General features: G+C 40.6%; 1 protein-coding gene across 1 annotated transcript in view; it reads right to left on the bottom strand.

The window, feature by feature from the left end:
• Window positions 1-2106: 2106 nt before the first annotated feature.
• LOC139726765 (angiotensin-converting enzyme-like) overlaps window positions 2107-26597 on the bottom strand; it is a 41143-nt gene continuing 16652 nt past the window's right edge. Inside the window, exons 4-16 of the mRNA XM_071637755.1 lie at window positions 14067-14210; window positions 13262-13453; window positions 12452-12546; window positions 11812-11987; window positions 10960-11186; window positions 10039-10183; window positions 9465-9563; window positions 8400-8522; window positions 5591-5814; window positions 4875-4963; window positions 3844-3971; window positions 3237-3584; window positions 2107-2125 (exon numbers count right to left, since the gene is read on the bottom strand). Of these exons, the coding sequence (XP_071493856.1) occupies window positions 2107-2125; window positions 3237-3584; window positions 3844-3971; window positions 4875-4963; window positions 5591-5814; window positions 8400-8522; window positions 9465-9563; window positions 10039-10183; window positions 10960-11186; window positions 11812-11987; window positions 12452-12546; window positions 13262-13453; window positions 14067-14210 (2009 nt within the window). The remainder of the gene's footprint in view (window positions 2126-3236; window positions 3585-3843; window positions 3972-4874; window positions 4964-5590; window positions 5815-8399; window positions 8523-9464; window positions 9564-10038; window positions 10184-10959; window positions 11187-11811; window positions 11988-12451; window positions 12547-13261; window positions 13454-14066; window positions 14211-26597) is intronic.

Below are 26597 nucleotides of genomic sequence, written 5' to 3'. Positions count from 1 at the left end.
TTTTAATAAGATTAATGGCGTCAACTTTGCAAATTTCAGCATTGTTTTGCTTTTAGAGCTTTGGGCAAAAATTTCTCATTTAACTCACTAGGACAAACAAATATGACATGGCGATACCATTCAAGCATTTACATAGTAGTCTATTTTGCTTTTCATACTTTGCAGACATTATAGATGACATCTATTACAGGAAACTGCTTAACGCGTCTGACCTTGATGTAGCAACAATGCACTTTTTCAGATAGAGTTATTTTTTAATTCACGGAACAGCTTGATATGAAAAAAAAAAGGAAAAGGGGTAAATAGTAATATCACCGTGCAAAATATCATAGCAGCATGATCTTCAAATGCTTAAAATGGTGCCTTTCTTGTCTCTTGACTATTTCTTCTACCATATCTCTACGCAGCTGAGATTGTTTGTTAGTAGATGCATTATAGGAATAGCTTCATCATATGTGATGATATGTGAAGAAAGCAACGAAATCCAACCTGTGTCTTACGTATATTCTTAACATGCAATCTTGATTGAATTGTATTTTCATTTTCTCCCATGTTCTTGCATGTCCGTTTTGCATTAAATGCACTATCGTGTGAAAAAAAAAAGTGAGAAAACGTCCACTCATATTGATTCAGTGTATATTCATAATTGTGGCTTGAATAAATGCAAAGTCATTTTATTTCTGGTCCTATACAGTATTGGAATATAAAATGGCTTAGCGCATTGAAACATCAATAGACCTAACTACACGTTCAGTTGTGCTACATAAAGGATTGAAATTAAGGTCATGTAAAACAGATTGATCAAGGCATTCTTTAATCTTACACAGATACCCTCTTATAGTTTGTTTACAGTTGTAATGTGAAAAACGGATGGCTTGAACGTAATCCAACAGTTTAGGAAAAAAAAAAACACACATCACCAACAAAACACCCTCCCTCCCCCCCCCCCCAAAAAAAAAAATGAATTACATTCATTGTTAAATACGCAAACTGCGAACCAATTTCACTTTACTTTATGGCTGAAAACCCTCTACAAAATCATGTAACAGACATGACATCACAGCCGGAGGGAGCTGTGTCATCTTTTCCGAGAAGATAACTAGCACGTTCAATTCTGCTCGCACATGTTTCGCGCTAGTCTTGTTGTTGCGTGTGTGTGTGTGGGGGGGGGGGGGGGAAGGGGGTGGGGGTACCCCATCCACACCACTTCCTATCATTATTAGACTGGTAGGGCGCATGCAAGACTGAAAAAAAAAATGACCGTGTTCAATACCTCTCAGGAAAGCAAGAAATATTACAAGCGGTAGTCATCTACGTCAGGTTTGAGACATGTTAGTGTAAAGTGTGCTGATTGCCAGTGAACCTTCATCACGTATTTTTGAATACTCGAAGAAGCTTATTAATTAGTGGTTACCTTGTACGTTGAGTGATATACTACACAGTTTACTAGTAAGTAATCAGTGCACATATATGGACACATTCTGTTGTAAGAGTCTACCCGTAAGAACTTCCTACTTACAAATCATAACGTTCAATGTTCAAATAGTAATACTCGCCCGCATGCACTGTAGTGTATCGCTATATGCGCTCAATTACTCCTATTTTAGGCGCCCCTATAAAAATCATGTGCTGCCGGGAGCGTTGCAGCAGTGTATTGTTGCACTCTACATCACGTCCAAAATAGCTTTCTAAAGTGTTCTATCGAGAAATTCAAATGCGGAGCCCCATTAAATCTGGAGTCAACTATGCCTGTTCTAGTCGTTGTTTTTCTGTTTTGCTATTTTTCTTTTTCTGAAATGATGACTGGTGCAATCATGCATGAGAAACTTTGCAGATAAAAATATGAACTATTTTGAAAGTCCATGCGTGAATCAAACATCTAAAAGCATCACTGCGCATAGGATAATTATAATGAAGGTAGTTGATATATGATACGATCTTGGCGGTACGTATGCCACACGTACAACTCTATAGTGTGCTGGTAGAAATCATATTATTGGTGGCTGGTTGCGTAACCCAGGTGATGAGTTAGCAAAGCGGTCCCGACGTCCCATCCGGTCGTCTCAGCCAACGCGGGCACGGTTGTCCGTAGCAGTTCCACCTCACTCAAGGCCGTATCAGCGACCTAGCAAGAAGTCGGTATTATAGAGAGAGAACCATTTAAAAAACAATAGAGCTGAAATCAGACAGCAACTGATGTTCACGCCATTCTGAATACGATCGTGTCACTGAACAATATTATTATCTCGATTACGGTTGGCGGGGCATCGAGCATACATAATCTTTCATCCGAATAGTGTTTAAATGCAGAGTGATGTTGTAGGTATCTCGACTTCCTCATAGGGCTCCATAGGACATAACTCACTTAACTAGCATTAAAAACGCCGCGTTTGGAGAATTATTTGTTAATCTGACATCACACGCCATCATCTGTTATAATATGAGCTGTAGACAAGCATTCTATAATTGCGTTGCCACCGACTTGTCACGTAGACTCTGCGTACACTACTGAGCCTGGCAGGTCCGCAAATTACAATGTATCCATTCGGTCAGGTTTTGAACATTGTATTACAAATACGAACATTTATTCCATCGACTACGCTTGATGTGATCGTTCCACTATTTGGGATTTAATGGACTATTTGCTAATACAAAAATGTTTTGGCCATGAGCAAACTGACAAAGTGTTCTACCACCATGTGATCATGTTTGTCCAATCACTGACTAGCATTTTACTAACTTATATTAATCCTGATTAGTATATAGAGTTTTAAGAGTCACTGGCAAAATGAAGAACGACAGACATCACCATGCACAAAATTATTTCGATATATCTGTGAGTAAAGACGGGCAGATATTATGGTTCACAGCCATTTACTCCAAGTCAAAGTGATTTTCACATTGTACGATACGTTGTGCAATGAGTCTAATGATGGCGCCGGCCACAATTGATTTCAAGAGATTGATTAGACTGGCCAATGACGCCGTAATTTTCTTTCATTGTCGAACAGAAACGCCGTGGAGAAATAAACATGTAAGATTTGATGATCTTTGTATGTGGTGTTCTTTTGCGATTCTTAGTCTTCCTGTTCTTCGTCTCTTTTTGTCTTCTGTTCTATTATCACATTTCTTTTAAAACGCATGCTTCAAATTCACGTCAATGTGCTCTTCTCTCTATATTGGTTGGTACGTTGAAATAAGTTGAGATGCTTTACTGACGGCTCTGACGTACTTACCTGAAATACGATCTGTAGAACGCCGCCATTGTCCTAAGTTCACATCTCGTGTGGACGAACAAGCACGCGCCGTACTCTCCGTGGCAGACAGAAGGAGACTCATATTCGCGCTGTCGGTTCTGGATGTCGGCTGACTCCCCTCGCTGCTGAGGATGAATGAGTTCCGTTGCTAGGAGTGGTCCAGCCAGTGGTCGGGTCGTAGTTCCCATCGATGACGATAAAGCTGAGTCAAGACAGTGGATGACCGGCTCTTGGCACCTGTTTTCACCCTCTGTTGTTGGCGTAGTTGGCAGCTCGTTTCGACAGTTGAGAATTCTGTAATGTACTCGGCAGATGTGCGTCACCGTCCTAGCGCAGGTATGCAGTGGCAGCAGTGAGAGTGGTCGGTCTTGTTTTCCCAAAGGCAGATCATCTCTAAACTAAAACATCTCAGAGAGAAACAAAACTTCCTGCTCGAGGGATTAGACAAAAGGGTGGGGTGGAGACAGGTTGAGGTACATGTAGATCCAAATTCGGATGATAGTGAATAAATGTTCACATTGTAACCCCTTCCCTGCATGGTGCTGGTGGCCAAGTTGCCTCTCATAATCAACATTCAACAACTCACCAAAATCTATGGCTGGAAAGCTGGGATGTCTTGCGCTGCAGATTCGCGTAGCTGTGTAACTCATCTGGACGTAAATCGGGCGATACGGTTGCCACAGAAACCTGTATGCATGATCTGAATGGTTGGAGCTAATATAGGGGGAACAAGAAAAGGGTGATGTCTGCGATGTGAGGCGAGCGAGACACGCAAGACTTGCCTTGTTAGCACCTTACCACTCACACAGGTTACAGACACTCTGCTCCATTTTGGAAGCTAAATACCTCACGTCTCGTCCCCGCGTTTCCAGGTCTCTGTGTTTCTATTCTTGTTTTTTTTTTTTCTCGGCGGCAGCCAGCTTTCATCTTCCCTCTAGCGGCGGCCTGATGTCTGGGTCTCGACTGTCGGAGCTCTCGTTGTCGTGCCCTCTCCACCACATTGGACCTGAAGATATCTCTTGCAAAGCTCATTGTACCCTGAATACTTAAGGGAATAAAAATGAAGCAACTGACCTATTTAGAGAAGGGTTGAAATCGTCTGCAGGTACTCACCTCTACCGTTCAACTTGAGGTGTCTCTCTGGCAATGCCTTCCCGGCAGACTCCCCTCAACGTTACCCCCTCGCTCTCCGTAGTTGAGAGGTTTCCAGAGCAGGGGCGATGAACGCAGCGCGCCTTCAGGGTATCTTTAGCCTTGGAACCTAGTAATTAACACTTGGCAATAGGCCGACTTTAAGACGGCAGTAGTGTTTCACACACACCTTATATGTCTGACAAAAATAAACAGGGGAACGAAGAAATCTTTGACGAGAATTTTACAATAACCCCAGTCAAAAAAACAACAACAATACAATCGAAACAAACCCAACAAAGAACTCATTATAAGAGGGTGATCAGGACAGCACGTAAAGACAAAATTTGTAAAAGTAAAGGTGAGTCAAATCGAGGTAAAAATGAATCCACTCTTATAAACTCTTTTTTTTTCGTAGCAGACACAGAATGGTACACAGGTCGATGGCATTCTTGCCGCAGTGGACAGCGCAAGAAGATGCTCTACCAGGCTCTCGATCGTCACCATTACTGCATAGGGAAGACAGTGGTGACTGGACGTTCGTGAATCTGTCGAAGTGCAATGTGGCATGTCCGCTGGTCAAACAAATATCGAAAATGGACCATGCAGCTTTTGATGCTCTGACGCGGCTTTTTATCTCTACTCTCTCCGCTCGACATGGTGATCCACTTAGAAAATTTCGAATACATCGCGATGCGCGCTTATCGTACTGAAAGCTGGGTCGTGATGATCACCATGGTAAATTGTTTAGACAGTAATAGGCCTTGTTCGTCACTGTACATTTAAACTGTCATCTCAGCATTGTTTTCGTGCGTCACTCCACAATCGTACACCCTTGTTAGGTAGGTAGGTAGTACTGGATCATTCAGCACACGCTCACACATACGCACCACATTCAACACGCAGATGGCAACTCGCTCATGAATGATTGTGAATGGCGTTGTGTGAATGAGGCGAGTGTGCTGGGATGTGTGAGAAGAATATCTAGAAATGAGCGTTATGGACCATATAGGTGAAGGTGTAAGTGTGAACTGAAAGTTGCTGTGAGTATTCATATTGCCTGGCAGCGGAAGTCAATGGCATGTCTCCTATTCAAACGTGTAAAATAATGCGAATGTACTGGCGTTACAAGAAGTATAAGTGTGTGCGTATTCTTAATTGCTTTGCTGGACTCTTGAACTCTTAAAACCAGCCCAACGTACTGTTGGCGTCTCTCAGAGGGTCTGGATCGTCGGGACCAGGACGCCTCATGACCGGGGGGCGAGTCCAGCCGGGACGATTGCCCAGCCGACGGTTCTCATCCTGCATGTAGTCATTGAGCGGCTTGAAGTACTCCTTGAAGCCTGCCGGGTTGGGTCGGCTCTCTCCAGTCAGGTTCCGGAGGACTTCTGGCCAGGGCTTGCTCCTACCTAACTTCATGGCATCCCTGGCAGAATAACAAGAGAGATAATGCTACATCAAAATAAAGCAAACAAACAAACAAACAAATAAATCAATCCTTAAGGACATCTTGGAAAAAATTCAGGGAAGATTAAGAGAATGATTGTCGCTCATTCCTCTACACATGCCAATGAATATAGAAACTTTCTACTAAAATCATTGCACCTACTTGTCAATTACTAATTTCCTCATTTTTTATTTGTTTCCCTAGGACATCACATCTGAAGAAAATCTATTAAGAGCGCTGGTTCCATCAGCAATGATTCGATCGACGTAACTAGGTATGTGCAGGGTTTGAAATGACGATTGTGTACATTTTATTTGGAGATCGCCTTTACTCAATCATATTACGATATCCTGATAAAGTAATTGTAGTATTTACTTCGTCACCATCTTGTTTGTTTGAAATAGTATGAGCGAATAAGTACAGTTGCAATGTTTCCTCTTTCTTTTTTTAATTTTCTGTTTCACTATTGTTTTTTTATTAAATTTTTTCAGAAAAATGGTAAGTTCCGCTCATGTTTAAACTAAAAGCAAAATCATCTGACCATTCAGTCACAGTAATTGCAGGTGACGAAGCAGCGTTAATGTCTATAGCAGATGGTAGAAAGTTGTTGCACAGCTTCAACTCTGAAAACTGTTTTACCCTGTGTGAACATGTAAGAACCGGGGTTTTTTTTAAACACTGGACCCTGGAAGGGAGCATTTCTCCTCTCGACATTCACGCGGGCCCAGGAGACACTGTGTCGCCAATGTGCTGTCTTATGGCGGAAGATGACTCTCCCCACTGATTGGTTCAGACAGCCAAATAAAGCTCTTGAATTGGCGGCTATGATAACACAATTATAAGTCTCATGGGGGTAAGAGACACTGCCACATGAGCAGGTGAATGTTCCTATAACGTGGCCTCATCCTGATGTGCATTGTCACTAGATTTTGCAGAAAATCAAAGGGCAGGCATCGTGCTCATCAAGTGATTAACTTGATGCGAAAAGAAGTGAAATCCAATGAAGGCAACGTCCCTAGGGCGTACTCTTCGACATTTAGTTCGACTATCGTGGATGACTTTAATGTGTCTAACATGCGTAAAATGATGCGTAAGAAATGTGTACGCAAGATCTTTTTTTTTTTAGAGGAAAAACCCCCATGCACATTCACGTGCTCACTACATGGTGTACCTTCAGTGTAAATCAGGTCAACGAAGGTCTAATTTTGGTATCGTGGGTTTCTCCAAGTTGCGCTGTAATTTGCACCTATTATGTCAGGGTATATAACCCACTTTCATTTTGTCCTAAAATAATATGTCGCCACACTCCCTCCCTCGATCGCTATGACTGCTGTCGTCAAGAAGATACTCAGCAAATCGAGGGGCGGAATGGTTTTTGTCCAATCTCGTCACATAACTTGCACACCTAAAAAGAAAGGCGCACTCTCTTCACCTTCGGCATAAAATGACGGTTAAAGACACTATCAGATTTATGCGCAGTATGTAGGGATTGCAAGCTTGTTAGATCTGCGAAACATTGTCCAGTCCATGTTACTTCCCACAACATTAACGATAAGCTGAACTTACACATGTAGCTCCAAAGCAGAATCTGCAAACATGGACATTCAGTATTAGTCCTATTTTCTCTAGCTAATTCACGTGATGACTAGTTACTTAGGCTGAAAGCACATAATCGAATGACTAAAGAAATAATGAGATAAGTAGATGCGAACTAAAGAAGGCAAACGTTATCTTGTGTGTAGATTAACAAATCAATAAAACATATACTTCCAGTGTACGCTTGCATCTCTTCTCCGTTTTCTCCATTTTGAATTAAGTGAGCAGCTTTTTTGTAATATTTCCAGTTCATGCCCCTGCCCCCACCCGCCCCCAATGGACTATACGCAAGGCTACTTAATTAATGTGGGTGCCTACCTCACATTGCATATTGTAGTAGTCAATTTAGCATATGCGAAAAAGAAATCACAGCTCTGATATCATGGAAACAGAGACACTAGTTGTTGTTGTTTCTAATCAATTAATACCACTGCTGTAGTTGAACTTCCTTTTTTTTGTCTTCTCATCATTATTACTGATATATCCACTTATTTTCTGTAAAAGATAGTATTTATATGATTCTGTTGCAGATGGACAAGGTGAATGAATGAATGGATGAATTGTTAGCATCATTTTTTCATTATTCTTATGGTTGCTATTATTGTTATTACGATAATGATTACAATAATCATCACAACTGTTATTGTCATCAACACTGTTGTTTAACTATCAGTAATGAGACAAGAAAAATACAACACACTTAATCAATACTCATTCAAATACAATACGAAATTTCAATCATTCATACACAGTGGCCTTGACTTCATGGGTGTAAAAAGGTTAACTATACCATTTGCATTCCTATAGGTCTGTTCTACCAATTTGTATATAGGGAAATCTCGAGAGAATGTCTCGTCGTGCAACTTTTCCTTCCAACGACTCATGTTGAACATGTTGAAATAGCACATTGCATGTTGTTATTGTTTTTTCCCACAAAATGTAATTGGTTCAGCGGTGCAGGGACCTACCTGAGCTTTTTACCAGCCTCCTCGTTGCCATAGAGATTGCACTCGTGGAGCGGGCCCTCGTGGCCGGACTCGTCGCACAGCGACTTGAAGATCTGGTACTTCATCGTTGTGCCGAGGACGTCACTGTGAGAACACACCGAGACACACACACAAAGAATCACATATACACACATTTTATACACACACAGAAAAGTGTGTGTGTAGGAAGGAGACAGTGAGTGACAGAGGAATGGTTGGGGGGGGGGGGGGAGGGAAGAGATCTACCATTAAGATGCGGCAAGTGGCGTCTTGTCGCGTCTAGTGGAGATTAGTGGAATCAAATTATATATTATGATGATACATCTCCAACGCATCGATTCGTTGAAGCGTGGATGTATTCATGGTTGAAGATGACTTTATGTCAAGGGAGGAGTTAGACCCCAACGTTATAACTGACAATAGGCTTGTATACTCGCAAGTTTTTGCCTACTCTGGAATCATTATGTGACCGTGTATCAAAAAATCAACAAAAAGTCACATGCAGTGACTTTGTGTGAGGACTCAAAAAGGTGAGATGGGTCAACCTGGTCATTCTTGAGTTTTTTCATGTTTTTTGAAAGAGCAAGACTTTTGCTACATCATGGTAAAGTTTGATATCATAAAACGAACAGGAAATTGTGTTTTTAACACTTTGAAACATTTTATGTTGGAATAGTGTAATTAGGTGTGTCTTAGAGTCCCCCTTTCATTTCTGAAAAACGCAATGTGCCGAGGTATTCACCTGGGGGAAACATAATCATTTTCGTTTTTTGGTGTGGGTATACACATGTGGGGCGGACCACTTCACCGAGTTTGCACCCTGCAAAGGAAGTAAAATGGGGGTCTTTAACGTGTGTTTTTCGTGGCTCCTCCAACACGCGGGACCTGCCAGAGGGACAGAATACCTTTGCTCCTCACAAGAGGGGACAGGATGATTAAACATTGCATGGCTTAGCCGGATGTGATTCAAACCCGAGTCAATACCTGATTGCAGAGTCTACAAATACAATATATACCGTTGAATTGACACCAGTTGAAGGTACTCACTTGGCCGAGGGTTCGTCGTTGAGTATGTTGTAGTTGACACCGGGATCGAAGTCCGCCTCGCTGCGAAGAACGGGAGGAGTCAGTCCCTCGTACTCTTGTCTGATGGAATAGAGGGATGGTACAAGAGAAGCGGAGTTAGATTGAGATGTGTATAGATGGACAGGTACAGAGAGTTAAGAGGAAGAAAAAAAAGCCAAGAGATTAGACAATCGAGACTAGAAACGAGCGTAAAATAAGGGAAAATTAAGATTTTGATGTGAAGTGAAGAAGGGAAGAATTCGATGTCTGATATCCAATTTGTTATAGCTTTGCTCGTTGACTATATCAGTAGTTGACCTCGCTTCACAAATGCCAGTTCTTATGTAGGGTCATTTTTTTTTCGGGGGAGGTTTGGGTGTGGTGCTCGTGGTTGATTGAGCCAAGGGTCAATGCCCTTTTGCTTTTTTTTTTCAGGCGAAAATGGAGGTTGGTAGGGGAGAGCTGCCAAATGAATCAAATGTATATAAATTTCACTTACATACTTAAGAACAAGAAATAAATGTTGCGCGCAGATGGTTAAATTGCTGACACTCACCTCTTGTCCCACCATTTCTCGGTGTATTTGTCAGGTCCTACGGAGCCGTCGAACACGCCTGATCGCCAGTCATCTGAAGCCATGGCGTACGGCATGGCGGGAATCACGTTCAGCGCCTCTCGCATCTGGCCGTTTATTACCTCATCTAATAAGACAAAAGAAGCCAAACCATTATTAGTTGTGGTTCAGTTTGCATTGCCAATTTACGGACTTCGTTGTGCTTTGCTGATGAATGTCCCAGATTCATGTTGCATCCATAACTTACTCATTAGGTTTTCAACGAACACTCATAGAAACATATCTCGTTGTGTTTTTTCATTGATGTTGACATATCAATATGTGGCTAATGCTCTGTACCAAAAGTATTACACACGAGAAGATGAAATTTTCGAATGTAATATCAGATAATTATGCCCATCATCAGAGCTCCGCAAGCAATGTGAACACTTTATTTGAAGGCGATAAATCTCCCAAACTAACGACTGTTTGAAAAAATATATATATATTTTTGAAGTTGGACCAAATTTGATACCGCTAGACTAGTTACATATTCACACAATCAGCTGGGACATAATCCAGCCGTGGAAAGTGAGTCAACGAAACAGTATACTCGCGCCATAACTATCAGTCGCCATGTCCATATGACAATGGCTTTTATATGGGGCATGAAGGTTTTGTTCATCCAGGTCAATCTTACAATGAAATCAACTGTTTTGGTAATCCAAGCAAGGGATGGGGTCTGGAGCCCCTTTTCTGATTTGGAGCAGAGATGCATTTGTAGCAAAGAACGGATTTTAAGACGTGATAGTCTTGTGTCTATCAAAATAATAGAATAAATTCTGGAAGCATAGTCAGTTCATTAATCGCTGTAAACTTCTAAAAGGATAAGTGTTCAGTGGCAGCACGAGAACCAATACTCACTGCGTTCGTCGGAATCGCTGATCCTTCGTCCGAGCTGCTTCTGGTAGCCGGGCTGGTAGACAGGGATCGCAGGCACGCCAGCGATGGCCTTGAACAGGGCTGGACTGGCCGGATCGCGGAGAGCCATCGGCTGGTCGGCGAACTCTCGCTGGTAGTAGGTTTGGCCCAGCAGGTCGACGGCATCCGCCACGGTATCCATGGAAACATCATCCTGGCATGACTGACCTCTGTTGGAGAAGAGAATGAGCGAAGAGGAGGTTGTCTTTAAACATCAGATTCACTCATAAAGCGACTCCTGTCATCAGTAGTGACGTCATTACCATCTTATCGTATTCATCATCGTCATCATTGTGTTATCGTTGCACGTGTGTATTTTTTTGTTGCACATATATCTTTTTATTACGGCTAAGGGAGCCGAAATGCAATGATAATAATAAGAAGATAGGTCTTTAGGCCTATCGTCAATCTTGTCATTACCGTTACCATCATGACAACAATCATCATCAGCCTCGACCATCATTTCAGGTCATCATCAAACCCGGTAAACATCTCGTACACATTCATTATCAACACTGCAAGCTCAATCGTCTCATTCATTAGTAGCGGTTCAACGTCATCAAACACGACTATTACAACCTCACTCCCTCAAACATTCCTGATGGTCATCACCACTTTCATCCATACGACTAATTGTCTTCGAATTCGTCTCCAACAGTGACATAACTACTACCGTAAATTCACTCATCATAACCACAGCTTTTACCATCCCTGATGTCAACACCAACCACGTGATCAACATTCTTATTATTATGATATTACCATTGTCATCATCATCACTTGAATGTGGCGCACCTGTAATTCTGGCCATCCTTGAAGTCGTAGGAGGTTGGGCGATCGCAGAGTCTGTCCTTCCCGTTGTCTGGGTTTCCTAGCTGGGAGTTGCTCCAGTAGGTGTCTGGCAGTTCATCGAATCCCATCGAGGTGTACATGTCTTCAGCCGCTTGGTACATGCGGGGGGTGTCGTAGCCCTGGAGATGGGAGTGGCATAATGGGGGGGGGGGGCGGGCGGAGGGAGATCACACGGTATATCATCATTATCATGAACTTGAGATGGGAATTGATGAACGCTGTTTTGACGAAATACAAGAAAAATGTTGATATTAAACTTCAAAAAGGTTTTGTGGGTCAGCCGTATACAGTGTACAACCTGAACAACTTTGCTGCATCGATTATTCTGTCGGCAAACAAAGGTAATAAAGTGGAGTGTTTTTCCCTTTGAGGAAGGGAGAGGCAAAATTTATCAATGTTTAACAGTGGAGAAAATCACCCTCTCTGCTCACATATATCTCTTCCGTATATAAACACGCCAAACAAAATTGTGTTACTCGTTGATGCGTTTCTTGTGTGCGACTATACCGTATGCGAGAATATATACTATAGTATACCAATACGAGGCTAAAACAAAGGAAACTCTAATAATACCAATGCTGACCTCTCTCTGCAGAAATCCATCAGCTCCACCTCCGCGTTCTTTGAACGGCTTCGCGACGTCGTAGACGTTGCCCCAGTCCTGCCCAGTCATAGTTCCTGTGAAAAAAAAAATCAGAGGGTTAATTGTGATGACAAACAGACAAAGTATCATAGTGTCATATTTCACCGTCATCGTCACCCTCATAATGATCAGATTCACTGAACATAAACATGACATTTGTCTAATTTTCCGAGTCTCTGGCCTGTTCTCAGAGTGGTCTTAAAACTGCAATGAACTTGTTTCGATAAGTCTGAGCACAACAAATGACGATTAAAGGAGTTGTAAACATGCATTACACGCTCGAGTAGACAGTATCGCTCGTGCCGCTTGTTACCTTTTGTAACGTTTGTTGCTGTTTAGATCTTTTTGTTACGTGTGACGTGTGAAGATCCAAACGTATAGACCTATAACCAACAGACATTACTTTCCTTAGTGCATTTCTTAAGTCTGCATCAAGCTTTGTCATAATCCATGGGCCATAATCGCAAATATTGTTCATGATTCCTTGTCTATTGCATGTGCATAGCCACATCAGACTTAGGCTACGAGTGCAAGAGGATAAGAATAATGTGATTTTTTTTTCTCGCTTGGTAGACTGATTAATGTATCATGATTAGGGTGTCTTTTCCTCGTTTTTTCCCCCTCTTCTTTCTGTGATTGTCTTTGATAATCTTAGACTACCCGTAATGACCATGTATAAGGAACCTTCTTCCAATCAAACTTCTAATAAACATGAGACTATCAAAGATATGGTCCGTGACATGATCTCACCGAGTCGATCAGCTGGGATTGGTCCCTGGGGATCGATGACGTCGGGGCCGTACTTGTCGTATAGTTTTCGTCTCACGAAGTTGTGCATGTTCTGGTAAACAGGTCTCATCTCGTTGTACATGTCGGCAGCCTCGCGCTTCAGGTTGTCCACGCCGCTTCCCCGGCGAGTGCGATCGCCATTGTCCCGGAATCCTACCCGATAGGTTAGGCGATAGAGAATTTGTCAAATGGAATAGAACTGCAATTAGTCAACGGTGAATGCATATTGTGGAAATGATGCGATGTGAACAATTGAATACCGCACATAAATAGTTCTGTGTGTCATCAGCTCACTCCATTATCTACCAAGTAAAAAAAAAACGATTTTTTTTTTTTGGCTCTCCACAAACTAAAAAATAGAAATGAAAATACTAATAACAATTGGGACATCCCGAAGGCTCAATTGAACTAATGCTATGTTTGCTTGATTTTATAACTTATCAATGCCATCATACAGTTGAAAAGAAGAAACCTGCATTTAAAAGTGAGATGTGAGACGCATTATTTAAGCTAAGTTGATTCCCTTATCATTTAATTTTTCGAAAACTTCAGAGCAACTTTGTCCGTTTCTCAATGGGGGCATTTTCATCAAGGGTTTTATCATTCATTTTCACTGACAAACTTTGCTTTCAGCCAATCACATGTAAGGATTTCAGTGGATTAAAACCGTTGTCAGTGACGGACAAGTTTCATGAAACGCTGCCTTGATATACTGAAAAAAGGGGGGGAATATAAGTATTGAAGAAGAAAATGTCATTGAGTGTACCATTCTCCTTGGCAACCTGGTTGCTAAGGTCGACGTACTGTCTGTAGTCATCCCGATTGGGGGCGCCCGCCGCGTCACGCCATCCCTTCCACGTATCGGTCAGCTCCTGCTTGTTTTTGCTCCGTTTCATAACTCGCTGCAAATCTGCACAAACAGAGTTAATGAAAGGATAGGGAGAGAGAAAGAGAATGATACAGAGAGAGGTGGAGGATAAGAGAGAAAGAGTTGATGCGAAGCTTTAATGGAATGATGATAGATGTACATTTTAACGTTATCACACACTTTTTTTTGAGTAAGCACTCGACTGAATTTGCCGATGTCGTTCACTTTTGCAAGCTGACCGTCACAGCGTACATGGAATGAGTAGATATTTGTTGAAATGTAATATTATTAACATATTTGGGAGATTAAAGAAACTGATGACGAATTGTTGTCACATTCGGTTAAATTTTTCTTGGGTTAGGGAGACGAACTATCATGGAAAATTTCTTTATTTTCCATTTTAACTTCCATCGAACGGTGGTTATTAAACTTGGCGGAATTAGTCTCAACATCTCGACAAGTCACCTTTTTGACACATGGTTATGGCAGTGAGGCATGGAAGATGTCGGCTTACGAACCCCCAAAGAGGGTTAGAAATAACATGAATTCAGATTTCATTAATGCCCGGAATAAACAAGGACACAAGCTGTCTGAAACAAAAACTTTCGCCACTAATGTGATCAATACATCAACATACTTCAATAGCAGTACCCGGTCTCGGTGGAAGCCCTGCTGGCACTGTGCTTCCTTGTGGGATCGGAACGCGGAATCTATATAATCTCAGATCCCATGATCCAAGACTTTTCTTCTTAGGAGGAGGGGGGGGGGGATTTGATAGTTGAATGGGTACTGAGTCGTCATCATATGGACTTCTCAAGTCCATTTCTCGAAAGGTCATTAACATTCCTTCTGCGATATTCCGGCCGTGAGAAATACAGTCAGAACACCCACCTCGCTTTATCATGGACCGAGAGACGTGTTTATGGTGGACTAAAAAGACAGGACTTGCCCCTGGATTAAGACACATGCGTACTGGATGGCAAGTATGCCGGGTCAACGTCTATTTGATCTATGCAGAAATTGAATTCAGAGTTTTGTCATTTCTTTTTTTAAAGTGGCTTGTGTGTAATATGATAATGCCTCCCTCGGGACCTTCTGTAGAAAACAATATCATACAAGAATAAGTCTGCGACGAAAATAATCTAAGATTATATCCTGATCAAAATGAATGTCAGGGATAAAATCTGACAAGCAAATCGTTTGTCCTCTTTGTATAATCGTTCGTTTTTTCCATGAAATTGTTTAACCACACAAATAATATATATGTATATATATATATATATATATATATATATATATATATATATATATACATAAATGTTATGTTATATTCATATACTTCTCTACATCGATCCTCCTATAAACCGGTGATATTGTCATGCCAGAATAAACACAGGCTAGAATGCTAATAGAAGAACTTATTCCATGTGGAAATACTTCTCATCAGGCAAGTGAGAAAGATAAACTTGAATAATGAGCAGATGAAGATATATGTTATCTTATGACTCATCACTTTTCAGCTTTATTCAGACAGTTGTTTACATTCTTTTAATTCTCTTTAGTCATATGCCTCTTGCGAGTCTGTGGATTAAATAAGAACTAAGAAGAGAGAGATAGAGAGAAAGAGAGGAGATGAGACAGATTGACGTATAGGGTCTAGATAGATAGATAGATAGATAGATAGATAGATAGATAGATAGATAGATAGATAGACAGATAGATAGATAGATAGATAGATAGACAGATAGATAAATTGATAGATATAGACAGATAGGTAGATAGATATAGAGATAGATAGATAGATAGATAGATAGATAGATAGATAGACAAACAGATAGATAGATATGGGGAAATATAGATGAATAGATGGACAAACAGATAGATAGATAGGTGGATATATATATATAGACAGATAGATAGATAGATAGATAGATAGACAGATCGATAGATAGACAGGTAGATGGATAGACAGATAGGTAGGTAGATATATAGATAGATAGATAGGAAGGTAGGTAGATGAATAGATATGGGACCTAATATATGTATGTAATGTGTTTGTGCACGGGGGCACTCATATTCACCTGTTCAATCTATGCGCTGTTTGTTCTGGAGGGGCAAGCAAATATATTTTGAATTCGTTGTTGTCATGCGGGTAGGACTGGGTGCTACATCTTGGGGGGGGGGGGATTTCATTAAGTGTTTTATCAGTGATTTTTACTAGTAAAATTGCCCTTAGCTAATCGGAAGCAAGGATTTCAGTAGCTCAAAACAGTTGTCACTGTCTGACAAATTTCATGAAATGTTGCCAAGATTTTCGGTGAGAGACAGACAGACAGACAGACAGAAAGAGAGACGGACAGACAGACAGAGGGAGAGAGATTCAGAAAGAGAGAAAAAAACAAAAACCTTTTCATGTATCCGCATGCGTGTGTGGATATGTGTGTATGTGTGCGTGCGTGTTTGTGTTTTGATGTCTTCACTTATTATATGTGTGTCCGCTTGAATTGAAAGATGACAATTTTCAACAGGTTTTCAGAATAAGGCGAGGTCAACGAGTTCGGTGCTTTCTTTTCCGAGATGTTCACTAAACGACAAATTAGGACATTTTACAGCGGCGACCCTGCTGACATTATAAAACAAGAACAAAGACAAAAACCACAAAAACATTTGTGCAATGTACTCCACCCCACATATCAACAGCAGAATGTGTGCTGAAAAAAGATTGTCTGTACCAGTCAGATCTTAAGTAGGGCATAACAATACATTTCCCCCCCCCCCCATGGAAACTTTTTTTTTTGGTGGGGGTGGGGGTTGAGGGATTGACAAGAAAAGATCAGATTTGCCTAATCAGCGCTATGTTCGAAAGGCAAAGGATTGGTTGTCTCACGGAGTAGTCCGTTGCGAAATGACAAAAAAAAAAGTGAGAGAGAAGGAGGGAGAGAGAGGGAGAGAAAAGCTTCGGTTGACATTTGCAGAAGACATTGCTGTTTGGATATTGCATTCAAGGTTAATGCTTAGTTAAGACAGTGCGATATCAGTTGTTTCATTAAAACGTAGACTGAAGCAACACTATGAAGAACTCATCCCTTATGTAGTGATTGGTACCGTTCTGGTAGATGGGTGATTCCGTCGGGGGTGCCTTTTCATCAGTTTAATCATTTCTTGGTTTGACAAGATCTACAAAAATAATTCAAAGGTACTTCAAAAAAAAATCCTTGCGACAGTTTACATCGTAGTATTATGTATGCGTATTATTTACAGAAGAAAGTAAATTTGTGTCACAGCGACGGTCGACGTTGAAGTGCGAAGAAATCGAACATGTAGGCTATGATACTTCATGTAGCGTCAAGTTCGAAGCGGTCGGTGTCTGCTAGAAGCCGAGTCGGGCAAACTCCAAGTGAACCAAGATATCTAATGACCCCTGAACACTGCACTTTTCTCATCTCCAACTGCGAGGGGTCTTCTACTGCTCCGGGCTACTAGTATACCGTGGATGTTACGCTTTTTAGGATTACTTTCTTGAGTACAGTAATTCGTCAGCGGCATGGAATGAAGGTACTGGTGTATGGACAGGGGGTCAGGTCGAGGAGAACATGACCCAAGATTTCACGACAGACACACTGAGAGCTACGAATGACCTATAGTCGTACATTGATAAAACCTTTTGATATTTTGTGTGTCAGTGCGTGTATGTTTGGTGTGTGTGTGGTTTTTTTTTGTTTTTGTTTTTTTTTGCTTGGTGTGTGTTGTTTGGTTGGTGTGTGTTTTACATATGTCTGATTTTACAAAAATACATTTTTTACCTTTTTGTCGCGACTGCATTGTGCCGAGTCACTGACCTTCACCATCTTATTGTGACCAGGGAGGTGAGTCTCACCTCCCTGCTGTGACCATACTGTTCCGAGTCACACCCTCAGCATACTGTTACCATACATGTGCCGGATCACATCTTTAACATTTTTTTTTTCTTACCACACTGTTCTGACTCAAACCTTCACCACACTGTCCTGTTCCAGTCACACCTTCACCACACTGTGACTGTACTGTTCCAGTCACACCTTCACCACGCTGTGACTGTACTATGCCCAGTCACATTTTTACCACACTGTGACCATTCTGTTCCGAGTCATACCCTCAACGTACCGTACGTGCTGTCACACCTTCAACATTATTTGACTATAACTACTTCAGTATGCCGTGTCACATCTTCACCACACTGTGACTGTATTGTTACTTTTCGAGGTCACAGGCACCTTCACCACACTGCGACCATACTGTGACAACCATGTTTAAGTGAAAGTCCACTCCATGGGAAATCTTGACCTCAATTCAACAACAGAATAAAAAAACAAACAGAACAATGAAAGCGTCAGCACAAACAAACACGAAATCGGGAGAAATTTCAAAATCGAATATTACTCATATTTTTCACAAAACTCAGATATCGGTCACCATCATAAGTTCAAATAAGACTAGACCACAGTTATTATCGCCGCGTAGGTGTCCCATTTACTTATCAGTATTTTAGTCAATATAGTGTATACCAGATTACTCTGTGTATTTTCTTTTGCAAATGATCTTAGAACAAGATTGTTTAGAAATTGTATATAAATAAGTGGGAGGCTTTTTTTGAAACAATATCATCACAACCTCATTTGTCATGCACGTTGTTTTTTTTTTCATGACTCACATCGCCATTTTGTGAAAACCTGTGACCTAACAAAAGTCCATTAATTTCATTCACGCTATATTTTTCCCAAATTCCCTAGAAATTTGCATTGACATGTTTGGTTACTTTCATTCTGCGTACCTATGTCGATTCGATCATGGAATGGAGTTTCACTTGAACATACACATCAGGGTTAGATGGGAAATTGGAGTGACTTTGGTGTGTACTTCAGATCCGAAAAAAAATAGGTGTGTCCGCAATTGCATTACAGCTCTCGCGATCGAGATGCTATATGATATCCAAGGCAGCTTCGTGAATGTCCAACATGACAAACAAAATACACGTAGTCAGTTCAGTGGTAAACAAGTCACTGGAAGAACACTAACATTTTACAGAAATCATATCTATGTATACTCTGAAAACTCTGAAAGAATCTTCCTCTGAAATCATTGACATTAACAGCCTAAAGGAATGGTAAGTAAAAACTGAAGCACCTCCCATGAGCGCACGTAGGTGTTACCGTAGCAAAGCATTTCCAAAACAGGGAAGATTCTGATCTGGATATGTCAGACCAAAATGATTACTATAAAGAATGCAAATGTAAGGTACTCATCCCCCCCCCCCAAAAAAAAAAAGAAAAAAAAAAGAAAAAAAAAAAGAAGAAGTCATACTGGCGGGGCAAATGTGCAAGTTTGGCATGTGTCATCTATCAAATTGAACAAACAAAAATCATGTGCATTTTAAAGCGATATTTTCGACTCATAAAGGCTTGCAAAAGGCAGGGAACTAATGGATAATAGATAGGCAATAATGTCTTTTGCTCAATTAACATGAATACTGATATAGAAGTATCTTATTCATAGTGAGCATCAAAATTTCACTGTCTTGTCACGTATCAAGGATCTTAACAATCATCTCCATCATCGCCTGGCTATCTCATGCCATTCGAAATATCTCGCTTAGTTTAGAATTGTACCCATGACGTTTGCAGATTCGCTATATGCCCCGTTATTCATGAATTGTCATAAAACAGAGGTCAGCTTTGAGGATAGCAAGCTTTGAGGATAGCAAGCCATGAATACTTTTTTCTCTTTCTCTCAAAACCTTCGATGCTTCTAGATTCCTTACCGGAATCCTCCCTTGTCAGAGGAATTTGTTGTTAAGCCGTGGGGTCTTCGCTCGACACACTCTGGTTGGTTCCCTAAAAGGGCGTGTCTTGAACTGAACTTTGTTGAACTTTTTTTTACCTCCAGCTTTCATGGAGATTATGACCTATGATCAAAGGCAGAGTTCTGATCAGCTGCTTTTTGAAAGAACAAACAACAGCACACACCTCACAGCACACATTCTTGCCTTTGTAATAGAAATGAACTTCGTTTGAATCGTAGATGTGAAGTTGTGAGAAAGTTATCGGAATTCAATTCAATTCAATTCAATGTTAGGAATGTTAGGTTCTGCTTATCATTTTTATTTTTGCCTTTTGGCCACTGCGGAAGTAGATGGATACATCCACTTGATTAGATCTAGTATGTTATGAATCATTGCTAGACCACTGCTGTCGCGATCTTTTCCTCCGCCCCTGAATCCCGCAGAGCGGGGCAAACTCATGTCATGACATTGAAGACAATTACTCTTTGCTAAAGCATATTGCTCCCTCGAACAAATTATTTTAGTCAACATCATCTGTTCGTGCAATGATAATGGCCTTCCAGAGAAGTTTACTTTTTGTATACCGGATGGCCGTGGCGCCTAAAATAGAAAAATCAAGAGAAATCTGCAGTAGTGGGAACGCACCTGCCGAAAAGGGGGTGGACAGTCACGTGAAAATCTAAGATAGGATTCAATCGCCGTCAAACACAGAATACGTAAGCCGCAATGAGTGAGAGAATGAATCAATTACAACGATTGCTTTCATGGCGGGGAAATTATTAGTTGTGATAGAATGAAGAACGATACATGCAAATCGAAACAAAGAGACTATATTGGAGCTGAAATTAATGAAATTCGTAGGGCAATTTGTCGATAGTTGCTGTACCTGAAGCTCATGCTACAAAATTCTTTCACATTTTCTCTATCTCTCCAAAGTATTTCTGCTGCAACTTTTTGATATTTGATATGTAATTTAGTCAAAATTCATTTGGTCACACATACGAAATGCCAAATCAAAACCAATTAAAAAAAATGAAATACCCAATATTTGCGCAGGCATGGATAAAATGTATTTGTGTGTTTTTATGCAAAATCGTAGAGGCATTGACGCAAATGCTTGACATTTCACGTATAACTTGATTAGAACTTTCGACCTTTTTAAGAGAGAGGCAGAAATGAAGAGAAGCAAAGTTAGAAAAGTTAGCGCACACACAGACACACACATTCACACATGAAGAAAGAACAGGGCGGAAAACACGGCAAAAACAATGACTACGCAACTTGCAAGCACACCACCGAATGTGAGTACAGAGCAATTCTTTCAAACAGTAGAAACTTCCAACATCGACAAAAGTCAGGGTTCATGTCTCGACTACCTAATCAACTTATTTTCCTTACTTCCTGTCAAGGCCATGATCCAGGAGGTCTGATAGCTTAGAGTGATAACGATTTTTGGTGACATGCCCCGTCAAGTTTTCCACTCCCGTTTCGCTGTCTTGACCTGGTCGCGGCGTGAAGTATCGCTACACATTATTGATTGCGTCTCAAAATTACATGAAATTAGAAGAGCACATTCATATATTTCACAAAAATGTTCTTTTCTGTTCATTTTCAAACAAAAAACTCAAATTAATGCTACTGAATGATTGTAACTTGTCTGATTAGAATCATTTAACCTGTTATTTTACATTATCCTCTTTTAATGTGTGGCTCATCAATATGAAGCGAACGTTTACTTTCCTCTGATTTCAGCGCGTTTGCTTCTACTTTCCTAATCATTACACTAATACTCATACTTTGAATTCGTAATGAACTTGATGGTAGATATAAGCTCGTATACCTGTGTATTTGAATGCTTTTTTCAGTCAGTTCTTATCATTTTCCTTTTGTTTTTTGTTTTACGTTTCTTTTACTTCTTTTGCCCTTTGTACCTTGCCATTTTAGCTTTCATATAGTTTTGTCATTAGTAATTTGCAGTATGTGTCCTATCTCCATTGCAAAACGTACTCACACTAGTATTTTTTCCCTGGAACCCGCGGTTACGAGCTTTGCTTTTGCGGTTCCTTCATATTTCACATGTTATTGAGAATTGTCACACTTTTTAGTTATGATCCACTTTATATGATATTTTGTATTTTTCTTGTTTGTATTTGTGTGTGTGTGTGTGTGTGTGTGTGTGTGTGTGTGTGTGTTTGCTTAGTATAATTGAATAACATAGATGCCAAGTGAAATATGAAAATAAACGTGCTGGAACTGTTCACTGTGTCTCGAGTGTAAGACCGGTGCAGTTTCAGTTATTCAATTCAATTCAATTCAATTCAATTCAATTCAATTCAATTCAATTCAATACATGTATATACCTGTTTGTGTATATGTTTATTTGGTTGTTTGTTTGTTTGTTTGTTTTTATATATCTGTTCGCAAAAACATATGCGGTATTACATTTCTATTTGCCTATCTTTTTTCCCTTCTTTCCTTTTTAACACTTTTTCGTTATTGACTATCAAGGCGCATACGGTACTTGCAAGGATTGTCAAGAGCAGAATGCTTGGGTATGGACTCCTTCGAGTTGCCATGCTGCGATGTTGGATTACGCATTTCAGGTTGAATGTTACACTGCGCCAACAACAAAAACTGTAATGGGGAAGGGAGTATAACCTGGGTTGAATTTGTCGACTGCAGATCTTTCGCCATCCTCTAGTAATAAATCTAAAATCACTACTAATCACGTCCAATCATGAGTCTCTGACGTCAAACCAAGCAGATTCGGGTCGTCGGCGTCGCATACAATCAATTACGTCCATTCTTGTACCTTCCAAATGCGACAGGAACTTCTCACCGGGGATTTGATATGGAGAGCACACCAAACAAACCCCCTTACCTCGGCAAGAAGTTTGATGAATGCTATGCGACACCACCATATAGCTTAAGTTCGAGGTATATGAACCCCACTCGTATTCTGTCAGAGGGCATAAACGGGTGGGGGTTGCTTGAGAGGTCATAAGTCAGGAGCTATAGAGGTCAATAACAAAATTTCATGGGGCGCCACTCCCCTTCCCCGAAAAGCCTGACGACCTGGTCTGGGCCAACGTCTGAAGAAAGCTCATGAATGCTCTTGCAGGTCATGAGGTATATTTGGAATTCGTTGAATGCTGGATAATGGGGGTTTGGGTGTCAGCACTTAAGACACGTACCGCCATCTTAAAAAAAAAATGATGATCAGAATAGATGACGAACTATACTCATAAATTTCTGTTTATGTAGTATTTCAAGGACATTAAATGTTTGCATAAACTTTTGACGAGTGATCAAATTGCAAAATGACACTCAATCCATCCACTTCTTGTTAACATAAACCTCATGGAAAACACTTTTTTTAACTTGTAATAATTCTCGAGGATAAGGGGTAAGGTGCAATGTGTTCAGAATGGTAAGGAGACACAGGCATGCGAATTGCTCAAGAATATTTGATAAGGACTTATTGAACTTCTTCATAAAGGAACTAGGGACATTCTCTTGACATTTCATGCCCCTCCCCCTCCAAAAATGAACATTTTACCGGCGTTTTTTCTTCATCAAGAAAAAGGATGAGTGCATGTACTTTCACTCTGTGATTGATATTTCCCAGACAACTAAGATACAAGTGTTTCATACAATTTAAAACAATTGGACTGTGCTTTTCTTGCCAATAGTTTTGTTTTGCAGACTAATGTATTTTGTACATAATATCTAAAATACTTGAACTTCACTTCAAAGACCGGTTTCTTATTCTTTCCACAACTATACGGGGCAGGCGAAGATATCTTCACGTTGATATACCATAGAATTCGAATAATAGAACTTAATCATCCAAAACAGAAAATGGCGCCAAAAGTTTCGATGTAACGTGATACCAAATCGATAAGTATCAGTAACTACGTCTTTGCAGAGATCTTAAAATACTCAGCAGATGGAGCTTCGTTAACTCCTGACGAAGAGGCCTCGGTAACTGAAGGTGACGTTGCCGTATACACTTGGGGCGACGCTGAATACTGATGATTTGACTGGCGTCGCCTCTGATCGCTATACGTGTCAATATCGGTAAATCTTAGTGTCCAAACGACTGCGAACGACTGATCACTTTCCCACGGGAATAAGTGGGTGTTAGTTTGATCTATTCCTTGAAGTCTTTCCAAACCTTTGAGCTTGCCATTCCTTGTTGTTTTCTTTTCCGCATACACTGCACTTGGCCCGACTGGAAGTACATGTATACAGCTTTTCGTTGACGTTGTCCCCCTACGTTTTCCATTTTCCATTTTTTTTATGGACGTACCGGAGAAATGTGAGAGGTCGGAGGTTTCACCTTTAACCTCTTGTCCAGAGTTTATTTACTCTTTACCGACAAAGCCATGGCTTTACTTCACAATTTGGGAACTCAAGCACAGCTTGTTAAGCAAGCCGTTGGAGAAGGAAAAAACCAAAGAAAAACTGAAGAAGAAAAGAGGAGAAAGAGATAGAGAGGGAGAAAGATAGATTGATAAGCAGGGTTCCCACTTAGCCGAGTTACAGTGCCGAGCTTTGGCGAGTTGTGGCGAATTGCCTCAAGGGGGCACTCGCGATAACTCGCGTAAAGCTCTTCATGTAACTCGCGACAACTCGCGTAACTCGTAGTGAATCTGCAAAACTCCCCGTGAACTCGCGAGTGGTTCAAAAATTTTTGAACATGTTCAAAATTTTCCCAAACTGGAAGTGACTCGTGCTGAACTTTTTTAAACTCGTAATATACTCGTACTACTCGTAACAAACTCTCAATACTCGGACGACGCTCGCGATGAACTCTTCGTAACTCGCCACCTTCAAGTATATACGCGAGTTCTGCTCGAGATTTGAAGAGTGCGATACGAGCACTACGACCCTACCACCACTATGTGGAAGGCGGAGTTGCCCTCGAGCTAAGCGGGAGTTTAGATCGAGCTCTGCGACTTACAAGGAGTTTTGTATTAGCTTATTGAGAGTGCATTGCACTGACCCATTAATATGGAATTATTCACATTTTCGCAGCGTTTTCATGACACTGGGACATTCATTCAACCCTACACGCGATACAGTAGGTCATTGCCATTGCATTTCTAGAACTACGTAAACATTAAGACAAAAAACATGCCTTGACTCAAGAAATCCAAGAAAAAACAGCAGAAGGAAATGGAGATCAATCAAGCAATGGAAGAAGAAGAGGTAGAAGAGACAGTAGAAACAGAAGAGATCATTCGTGATAAGCTACCGAGGCAGTCAAAAGACCAAGCCTCTGAACAAGACCCAAAGGACCAGAGCCCAATTTCATTAAAAAAAAAATGTTAAAGCAACTCTTGCTGAAATGACGGCTTCCAATGGACTTGCAACAGCCAATCAGGAATCTGGATTCTTCTCGTTTCCATGACGATTGTAATTCCAGCAAGACTTACTATCGTAAGAACTTTTTATGAAACAGGCCCCAGGTCCCTATAGAAGAATATGGGAGGAAAGACTCCACTGGAGACCAAACCGAACAGTAGGGATTGCGTGAACTCATAACGGACTCGTAATGGGCTCGTAACGAGCTCTTTATAACTCGATGAAAGCTTGGTTTAAGTCGTACGCAGGTCATCACAACTCACACCGAGATCGGTATGACTCGTATCACGCTCGGATCACTCGTACAGCTATCGTAGTAAACTCGATGTTACCTCGTAGATCACTCATGCGCAGCTCATTAAAATTAACAAATTTCACGCGAGTTCAAGCGAGTTCTCGCGAGTTCAAGCTCGCGCAGCTCGGCACAACTCGAGACTCCAACTCGGCTAAGTGGGAGCCTTGCTATAGAGAAATACAGACTGGGGTGAGGTGGGGTTGTCGATGGAGTGTGCTAAGACTTTGAAAGCAAGAAAGAAAACGAAAGGAACGGACTATCTGACTTTCCGTTTTATGGCTTTGTTTGAGCGTCTCTATACTGAAGCCAGTCGAGGAGGACCACAAGCTATATCGACTGGCCCTTATCTCTTGAACTCCACGAAAAGTACACTCAGCAAAAAATAGAAAGTAAATACTTTTTCGAGGTCATATTTTTCATAGAAGATTTTTATGAAAATCAAGGTATTATATGCCATATTAAAGGTAATTTAAGTGGCTATTAAGCTAATAGGTGAGAACTTTACGCATGAGTGAGCATATTTTTTTATGTCCTCCGAGGCACAAAAATAAAAATTGCAAAAATTGACATGTTCTCTTTAATTTGCAATTTGCTTCACGATAACATTGACAAGAAAAGACCAGTTTAACACGATGAGATACATGAATAAAATAGGAAAAGTAAGTTTTTGTTCTCTTTATCTCTTCATAACCTCTCAGAAAAACAAAGTGAGAAACTAAAGGGGTAAAATAAGAATTTTCTGTCAAGTCAAACTTCAATAACAGGGAATAATAAGCATAAAGATGATTAAATGAGCAAAATTTCTTTGTTTATATCATTTAGTATGGTGATTTAACAGTCTATGTGACAATTTCAAGAACCAAACAATGTTTACAATTTCCTAATTTAAAAAAAAAAATCTCAAATTTCTACCATTTTTGTTAATTATTACTTCTTCTTTTACTCC

This window comes from Diadema antillarum, unplaced genomic scaffold (assembly GCF_040938485.1).
Source record: "Diadema antillarum isolate AM-2024a unplaced genomic scaffold, OU_Dant_1.0 seq00000098_RagTag, whole genome shotgun sequence".
NCBI lineage: Eukaryota > Metazoa > Echinodermata > Echinoidea > Diadematoida > Diadematidae > Diadema > Diadema antillarum.
This window is presented reverse-complemented; position numbering and strand designations above follow the sequence as displayed.